The sequence below is a fragment of the Nicotiana sylvestris genome, chromosome 2 (genome assembly GCF_000393655.2).
Source record: "Nicotiana sylvestris chromosome 2, ASM39365v2, whole genome shotgun sequence".
Taxonomy (NCBI): Eukaryota; Viridiplantae; Streptophyta; class Magnoliopsida; order Solanales; family Solanaceae; genus Nicotiana; species Nicotiana sylvestris.
The window spans coordinates 77,508,709-77,517,507 of record NC_091058.1 but is presented as its reverse complement, the minus strand read 5'-3'; the positions used below and the strand labels follow the sequence as shown (position 1 = coordinate 77,517,507).

Below are 8,799 nucleotides of genomic sequence, written 5' to 3'. Positions count from 1 at the left end.
CTCATCGTTAAACTTCGTACTTCTAGCATCAACTACTCTAATAACTAGCATAAAAATATATCACGTATTGTTAGAGTTTCATTTACAAATTTAATTGTTATTACCATTTTCACGGTAAACAGGTAAAATGACCAAGGTTAAGAGAAAGGGTTCCAATAGGAGCTCTGAACTCTTAGAAATTATTCATACTGATATTAATGGACCTTATGTACCTACTTTCACCAATCATAAGTATTTTATTACTTTTATTAATGACTTTTCAAGATACTGTTATATATATCTTTTATAAGAAAAATCTGAAGTACTTGATAAGTTTAAAATTTACAAGATTGAAGTTGAAAAATAGCTTGGTAAGTCCATTAAGATAGTGAGGTCTGACCGTGGTGGTGAGTACTATGGAAAATATGATGAGTCTGGTCAATGTATGAGGCCTTTTGCTTTTATTTTTGCAAGAATGTGGGATAGTAGCACAATATACCATGCCAGGTACTCCTGAGCAGAATGGTGTGGCTGAAAGACGGAATCGTACTGTAATGGAAATGGTGAGAAGTATGATGTCAAGGACTAAGCTACCTGAGTATCTTTGGGGTGAAGCCTTAAAAACAGCTAGCTATATCCTGAATAGAGTTCCTACAAAATCTGTCTTGAAAACTCCTTTTGAACTATGGACAACCAGAAAACCTAGCTTGAATTACTTTCACAGTTGGGGATATCCAGCTGAAGTTCGCATTTATTCACCCACAAAAAAGAAAACTGATCCTAAAACTACCAGTTGTTTCTTTATAAGCTATCCTGATCACTCTAAAGGTTTTAGGTTTTTCTGTCCTGGGCGTGGCACTAGAATCGTTGAGTCTATTAATGCAAAATTTCTTCAGCATGATGTTTGTGATTGTAATTGTTTATGTGGTAAGGAAATTGTACTGAAAGAGAAGGAGGTCATTGTCCCTGTACTTGTTATATATGAAAAGGTGGTAAACCAACCTATTCATGAGGGGGGAATCAAGAGAACAACGATGTAGATCCCATAGTTCCTGAACAAAATGTACCCAATGAACCACCCGCAGGTCACAAAGAGAAAGATGGTCTGCCATCTCTGATGATTTTATCGTGTATGTAACTGAAAATCTTAGTGATACTGGAGAGCTGACTGATCCTTTATCATATGCTCAAGCTATTTCCTCTCCATTTGTTGATAAATGGCGTATGACAATGAAAGATGAAATGTGCTCCATGGAACACAATGGAGTGTGGGAGTTAGTTGAATTGCCTGAAGCTTTTGGACCTATTGGTTGCAAATGGGTGTTTAAAACTAAAAGAGACTCTAAGGGAAACATAGACTGTTATAAAGCAAGGTTGGTTGCTAAGGGTTACACTCATAAAGAAGGTATTGATTATAAAGAAACATTTTCTCCTGTTTCATCCAAGGATGTATTTAGAATTGTGATGGCTCTTGTGGCTCATTTTGATTTAGAATTGCATCAAATAAATGTTATAACTACTTTCTAGAATGGGAGTCTACTTGAAGAAGTTTACATGGTTCAACCTAAAGGGTTTAAAGAAGCTGGTAAAGAACATCTAGTGGGCAAGCTTAACAAATCAATATATGGGCTTAAACAAGCCTCCAGGCAGTGGTACTTGAAATTTGATGAAATTATTACAAAATTTGGACTTATGGAGAATAAGCTTGATGAATGTGTTTATCTTAAAATAGCTAATGGTAATTTCATTATCATGGTTCTCTATGTTGATGATATTCTGCTTGCCACAAATGATTTGGGCTTGTTGAATGAGACCAAACAATTTTTATCTAGGTCTTTTGATATGAAAGATCTTAGTGAAGCCTCTTTTGTTCTTGGGGATAGATATTAAAAGAGATAGGTCACGTGGTTTATTGGATTTATCACAGTGTTCCTATATTGAGAGTGTTCTTAAAACTTTCAATATGCAAGGCTGTAGAATTGGTGTTGCACCTGTTGTAAAATGGGATAAACTTAGTAAAGATCAACGTCCGAAAAATGAAGTTGAAATGAGAACAATGAAAGATGTGCCATATGCAAGTGTTGTTGGTTGTTTGATGTACATACAAGTTTGTACAAGGCCCGATATTGCATTTGCTGTTAACATGTTGGGAAGATTTTCTTCTAATTCTGGGTGGGCACAATGGGTGGCTGCAAAGAAAGTGATGAGATACTTACAACGCACCAAAGACTTCATGCTTGTGCACAAAAAGGTTGATAACCTGGATCTTCTAGTATATTCAGATTCTGATTTTGCAGGTTGTCAAGACACTATAAAATCAACTTCTGGGTATATTTTTATGTTGGGTGGAGGTGCTATTTCTTGGAAAAGTGAGAAGCAAAGCATCACTGCTACATCTACAATGGAAGCTGAGCTTATTGCTTGTTTTGAGACTGCTTCACATGCTGTCTGGATGAAGAATTTTCTTACTAAATTGCAAATTGTGGATTTTATATCTAAGCCGGTGACTATTTTCTGTGACAACAGTGCAGCTGTGTTCTTCTCTAAGAATAACAAGAGAACAAGAGGCTCTAAGCATGTTAGCCTTAAGTTTCTTAAGGTTAGAGACATGGTAAAAGAAGGTGATATATGTATTTAACATATTAGCACAGAATCTATGTTGGTTGATCCTTTGACTAAAGGTCTTAGGCCTGTAGTGTTTAATGAACATGCTAAAAATATGGATATTTTAGAGTCTTTTGATGTGCTTTAGTCAGTGAGAGTTACTTTATAATTGCTGACTGAGATATTACTTTTAATAAATTATATTTGTATTCATGCTTGTGTTATTTGATATCTGTTATGCTTACGATTAACATGATAATTTATTTTATTTTATTTCCAATTGGACATTGCATAAACTCATGATATTTTTGAGTCTTGCTGCTTGTTGCCTTGATTATCCCGAGTAAGGCACAAGGGAATCCTCCTGAGGTGATATGATTGTGTGTCACTTGGAAGCTCCTGAAGTGATATGGTTATAATATCACTTGGAGGATTATTTCTTTCTAAGAGGTGTGAATCTATTCACCTTGATTAGAAAGATAAAATGCTTAGCACACATGTTTGATCCATGTTGGTGAAAATTCTAGCATATGTGGTCGTAGATAGAATTCATACCTTAAAATGGTGCATTGCCTGCTACGATTCATTATTAATCTTCTCTATTGAGACTTAATGGATTGTTATATGGGTCATTCTATCCTTGGCTATGTGAGTAGTGTGACCACCGTAGAGTCTAAAATCTTTTTTTAAAAGAATTTTCTTAAAACTCAAATATTTAAAATGGTTTTTGTGTCCTCAATTAATGTTGGCGTCCAAGTGGGAGAATGTTGGAATTTGGACTTACGTTAATTGGTTATAGCCTGAAAGGATAATGACGTGGCCCAAGTGGTGGATAAATAAAAGGCCTAATATTAAATATTGTGTATGTGGATAAGTGAGACCCAATAACTATTGGCCTGTGATGGGTAGACACTCTTTATAAATAGAGGTCAACCCCCCTTTCCCTAGCTATTAGAAAACCCTAGTGTATTCTGCCTCTTGAATACATAGTAACGGTAGACGTCCCATCAGTCAAGTTCTGTTGTCACTGCTGAATCTATGGAGTTTAACGGTATGCTTTCTTAGACTCTAACTCAAAATTATGATTTTATATCGGTATGATTGTGCCTTGATCTCTGCTATGACTGCGAATTAATAATCTAATATATAGAAGAACAATAAATATTGTTTAGCTTATGGGCTTCAACTATATAATATTTCGATGATTAACTGAAGTCATTACATTAGCAAATTTATTATACAGGAGTATACGGCGATGGTTTAATCGGAATGAACATGACTATTAGAAATAGTGCTGGAGCAGGAGCTGGACAAGCGGCCGCCTTGACTAGTGGAGCTAGTTTCGTTACATTTTATCTGTGTCGTTTTGAGGGTTATCAGGACACAGTTTTTTCGCAATACGGGGTGCAATTTCCCAGAGAATGTGAAGTTTTTGGCACCGTAGATTTTATCTTTGGTTGTAATTTATGCAAGATTACCTTTACCAGGACAAGAAATCACAATACTTGCCCCAAGTTTTGACACAGCAGCTACGAATTCAAGGCAAATTCTTCAGAATTGTACAATTATACCCACACCAGAATTGCGTAATAATAATTCAGAGGTAGGGGTGGCAAATGAGCGGGTTTTTGTTAAATTTAGGCGGGTCAAGATATGTTAGGTCAATAAATGGGTCATTGTCCAACCCAACCCAACTCAACCCAAAGTGTACTTGGCTAAGATGGGCTATAAACCCATGAGCTAAAATGTTTGTAACTCAACCCATTAATCTCTGATCGGGTTGAGCATGTTAGATGGGTTTGAGCTCAAATTGTCACCCCTATTCCGAGGAGGTGACAAGTTACTTAGGTAGACCATGGAAAGATCATTCAACAACGATAATCATGTCAAGTTTTATCGATGATTTCATAGACCCACAAGGTTGGCTACAATGGGACAGTACAACCGTATATTTTCCATAGTACAATAATAGAGGAGGGCCAATTCGATAGGTAAGTTGGGTAAACGCCATCAATAACAGAGAATTAATCTCTAAATTCACAGTACGCAACTTTATCCAAGGTGATAAATGGATCCCCGACATAATACCACACTATGTAGATCTTAATGATGAGGATTTGATTCCTCATCTAGTAATCCCCTCCCTCATTTCCCCTTCTCATTCCCTTACCCCCTATATATAATAAAAAGTTCTTTTTCTAAACAAAAGGATGAGGATTCCGTGAAGGAATTAATTTTTTTTAGCTAAAGTAGAAATATTAGTCATAAGCTAAGGCAATATTTTCATTCATCGATTATGGATCATAGCTCAATATTTTAAAGTGTATTAATTTAATAGTAAATAGTATTTGTTATCTTACAAACATTTACAAAGGTATGTCATGTTATCGTATTAACATTGAGCCCAGAAGCAAATGAAAGAACTTTATTTCATATCATGCATAAAATGTCTTGAATCAATCAGGGCTAAGTTGGTAAAAGTTTTAAGTAAAAATATATATGCAAGATTAAATTCTCTCAGAAAATGGGAGTTCAAATAGGAGAAAATTACACACATAATGATATGTGATGTCACATATATTGTTATCACTTAATTAATTAGTATAATTAGTTAATACACATTCTTAAATTATTCTGTTATATATTTAATTGCAGTAAGCTAATGAAGTGTATTGTTACTTCCGATGTAGTGTATTGGGCTGGTAAACGATGAGAAAATGCATATTAAGTCTAACTCAATCGAGAATACTAGTAGCTTATAAGGTACTAAAAGATAAGGACAGTTCAAAATCATATACTCCAAAAAATAAGTTACCACATTCACCACCAATGTGGAGACAAGAGTAGAATGGAACTGATCAGAAAACTGACGACGGTAACGACACGCCAACGGCACATACAACATTTCCTTGAGTTGCATATGGAGAATGAAGAGGTCAGAAACGATAAGAAGACCTAGCCAAATGATGATACAAAGACTGAGAAGAGAACACAAACCTGGACATTATATTCCAAGAGGGATAAAATAATTACATTTTATTTACTTTATCTTATCAACATGAGATAACATATGGTATGTACCAAGACAAAATAAAATTTAGATTTTCTGCAGCCAACATTCTGGGAGAAAAATCCAGCTGCCACGGTTTAGATTGCATCTCTTCTCCTCCATCCATGTAAGCATTCTTTTTCTTTGATCATAACTCTTTTCCTCTACATCTGCTGTTCCATAGCATTAGAAATTTTTCCAAGAGGTGGTTATAAAGGAAATTGAGATGTGTTGACAATGTCCCTGCTGTTATGGAGCAAAAGACTGGGTGTAGTTCAACTAAATTGCTCTCTGGAAAAAGCAAAACCAATTCCTAATTCAAGCTAGAGACAAAAATGGAAGAGCGTCCAAGGCTGAACAAGTGAGCATATGTTTCATTTCTGTATCTTTGTTCTCTGTTTGAAAAGAGAGAAACACTGTTACATAGGTGGAGAGAAGAGATGCAATCAAGCCATTCAATTTTCATAGGGACACGTGGCTTCAATCAATAAGAATATTGAAAATTACTGGAGCATTTAATACTGAAGGGAATCTAGACCCCTTAGCCCTTCGTCCTTCTACCTGGGTTGCTGCTGTTTTAGGTAAATGACATTAAATAAAACCAATTGAATACCAAAGTTGAAAATAGTAGTAACTAAATCTGAAGCAAATTGGAGTTCTAAGTAAGTAATTTAATGTGAAGATAATATGCTATTATACCGTTATATCTATATTCTAAAAACCATTTAGAGCAAACAATCAAAATTGGCATTGTCTCCCTATATAATGAAGACATTTGTAATTCACATTTCATGAATTATTACTGTTTCATCAGTTTTTCTTTATCACATTTATATTTATTGGTTCACAATGCATTGTTTGTTTTATCTTTAAATTATACGTGTGTCTTGAGTACACTCACCCTTTATCAGAATTTTGTGATTCGTAGTAAGTTGATGCTAATGGTTTCAGTAATCTAATCATGCGATTACTATAGTTTTTGAGATATATTAGCCCCTTAGCATTTTCTAGTGAAATTTTCTTTATTAAAACCCGTTATCAATTCTCTAGTTTGTAGTTTCTTGTTAATTTCTTTTTGACTTAAATTTTGTTTTATTTTGTTCTATTAATGTAGGAAAAATCCAGATGGAAGGCAAAGAAATGGGAATTTTCATAATAATATTGGTGATGTTTTGGTGGGGTGCAGGGAATTGTATGACTTTCTCTTCAACAGTTGCAGAGGATGGGACAGGCAACTTCACAACAATAACTGATGCTGTAAATGCAGCTCCTTCTCAGAGTGCAACACTATTCTTTATACATGTCAAAGCAGGCACTTACAATGAAAATGTCGTTGTTCCTAATTATAAAACTAACATATGCCTTGTTGGTGATGGTATGGGAATCACCATAATTTCTTCAAATAAAAGCGGCAGCTCAGTAGCTGGTACAGCAACATTAGGTATGTAATCTCTCCCTATTACCAGTCACATCAAGTACTCACCAATCGAGTCATTTTTATATCTATATTAGTTATCCCACCCTCTCATCCTCTCATGGGAGTAAAAAAACACTTCAATCCAGGGATAAGTAACCTCGGGATTAGTTATACTACGATTTTATCCCAACCAAACGTGAGATAAACTCATATCAAATTTAATCCTAGAATTAATTATCCCTTATCCCTCATACCAAACGAGCCCTTATTATTTTAATTAGTGAAGTGTTAATTAAATGAGCTTTTGAAGAGGAGGTAAAGAGTAGTTTGGACGAATACTTTAATCATCACGGTTGTCAAAAGTGCTTTCTTAAGAGGAGGGTGTACAATAATCTTAAGAGACAGATAATATTGATCAAAGTAAGTATTCGAAAAAAAGGAGAAAAAAAACAGTGTTTAAATTATGGACATCAATTATCGTTACATGAGTAAATTTTATTGAACAGGAGTATATGGAAAAGGTTTCATTGGAATGAAGATGACAATTAGAAATACAGCAGGGGCAGGAGCTGGACAATCGGCTGCATTGACTAGTGCAGCTTTTCATGGTTTCGCTTCATATTATCAATGTCGTTTTGAGAGTTTCCAGGATACCATTTTCGCGCAAGTAGGTGCGCAATTTTTCAGAGAATGCGAAGTTTATGGCACCATAGATTTTATCTCTGGTGATGGACAAGCCATTTTTCAAAATAGTGTAGTTTATGCTAGAACACCTGTACCAGGACAAGAAGTCACAATAATTGCCGCAGGTTTAGACAACATAACTACGAATCCAGGGCTAATTCTTCAGAATTGTACAATAACTCCTGCACCAGATTTTAATAAGTCAGCAGTGAAGAGTTACTTAGGCAGACCATGGAAGAACCTAGGAAGGGGAGTAGTTATGTCAAGTTTTATTGATGGCTTCATAGACCCCCAAGGTTGGCTTCAAAAACCCGATGTCGCAAACACATATTTTGCAGAGTATAATAACAGAGGACCGGGGTCTAATACGACAGGAAGGTTAAATTGGTCAAAAGTCATCGATAAAACTGAAGCCTCCAAATTTACAGTGCGCAACTTCCTCCAAGGTGATAAATGGATCCCCGACATAATCCCATATTATCTTGATCTTAATGATGATGAGGATTCTGTTTAGGAATTCATTAATGTTTAAACATGTTTGCTTTTGATTTTTTGAAGTATTGATTATGCACCTGAAATCTCTTGAAACTTATTATGTTGAACTCTATCTGATGCCATATGAGTCGAGAAAGGGATTTCCCAGTCCTAGAATTATGAGATTAGCAAATACTATTGGAATTGCTTGAACAACGTTTCATGATTGTTTTACTTGGATTTGACATGGAAATTAAACTTTTTACTAAGACAAGACTACAACCATCACTTGGATCGTTCATCGTTTTACCAATATTGCTGTGCATGCTCCACGAAGATAACGCCAAGATATAGAAAGTTACAAGAAGATTAAACCTAAATAGAACATTACACAATCAAGTTCGATAACTCAATAGGTAAGAAGATGTAGAACTCCAGTTAATTACTTACTTTCACCAGGACAGGTATATATTTTCAGTTGCACAAAATTTGGCCGAACTCAATCTAAAAAGTTAACTCATGACGTGAGGATTATTTGCAATGATATAAGGAGGCAATATCTCATTGGGTAAATCAAGAATAAATAACGAGA

General features: G+C 35.2%; 1 protein-coding gene across 3 annotated transcripts; it reads left to right on the top strand.

The window, feature by feature from the left end:
• Positions 1-5,441: 5,441 nt before the first annotated feature.
• Positions 5,442-8,355, top strand: LOC104232809 (probable pectinesterase/pectinesterase inhibitor 40). 3 transcript variants are annotated; one of them, XM_070167432.1, is made up of 4 exons: positions 5,442-5,656; positions 5,817-5,993; positions 6,747-7,073; positions 7,556-8,355. In XM_070167432.1, the coding sequence occupies exons 3-4, from the start codon at positions 6,758-6,760 to the stop codon at positions 8,245-8,247; spliced, it is 1,008 nt and encodes a 335-aa protein (XP_070023533.1). In that variant the 5' UTR covers positions 5,442-5,656; positions 5,817-5,993; positions 6,747-6,757; the 3' UTR covers positions 8,248-8,355. The 3 variants fall into 3 exon arrangements, with proteins under 3 accessions (XP_070023533.1, XP_070023534.1, XP_070023532.1); XM_070167433.1 differs by lacking the exon at positions 5,817-5,993 and having other exon boundaries at positions 5,442-5,759; XM_070167431.1 differs by having other exon boundaries at positions 5,442-6,213.
• The last annotated feature ends 444 nt before the right edge of the window (positions 8,356-8,799 follow it).

What these genes read in the sequence shown, in the direction of transcription:
- LOC104232809 (XM_070167432.1), top strand. Translation starts at nt 6,758, where the DNA reads ATGGAAGGCAAAGAAATGGGAATTTTCATAATAATATTGGTGATGTTT. An exon ending in AGCTGGTACAGCAACATTAG is followed by an intron (nt 7,074 to 7,555) that starts GTATGTAATCTC and finishes TTTATTGAACAG; the next exon opens with GAGTATATGGAAAAGGTTTC.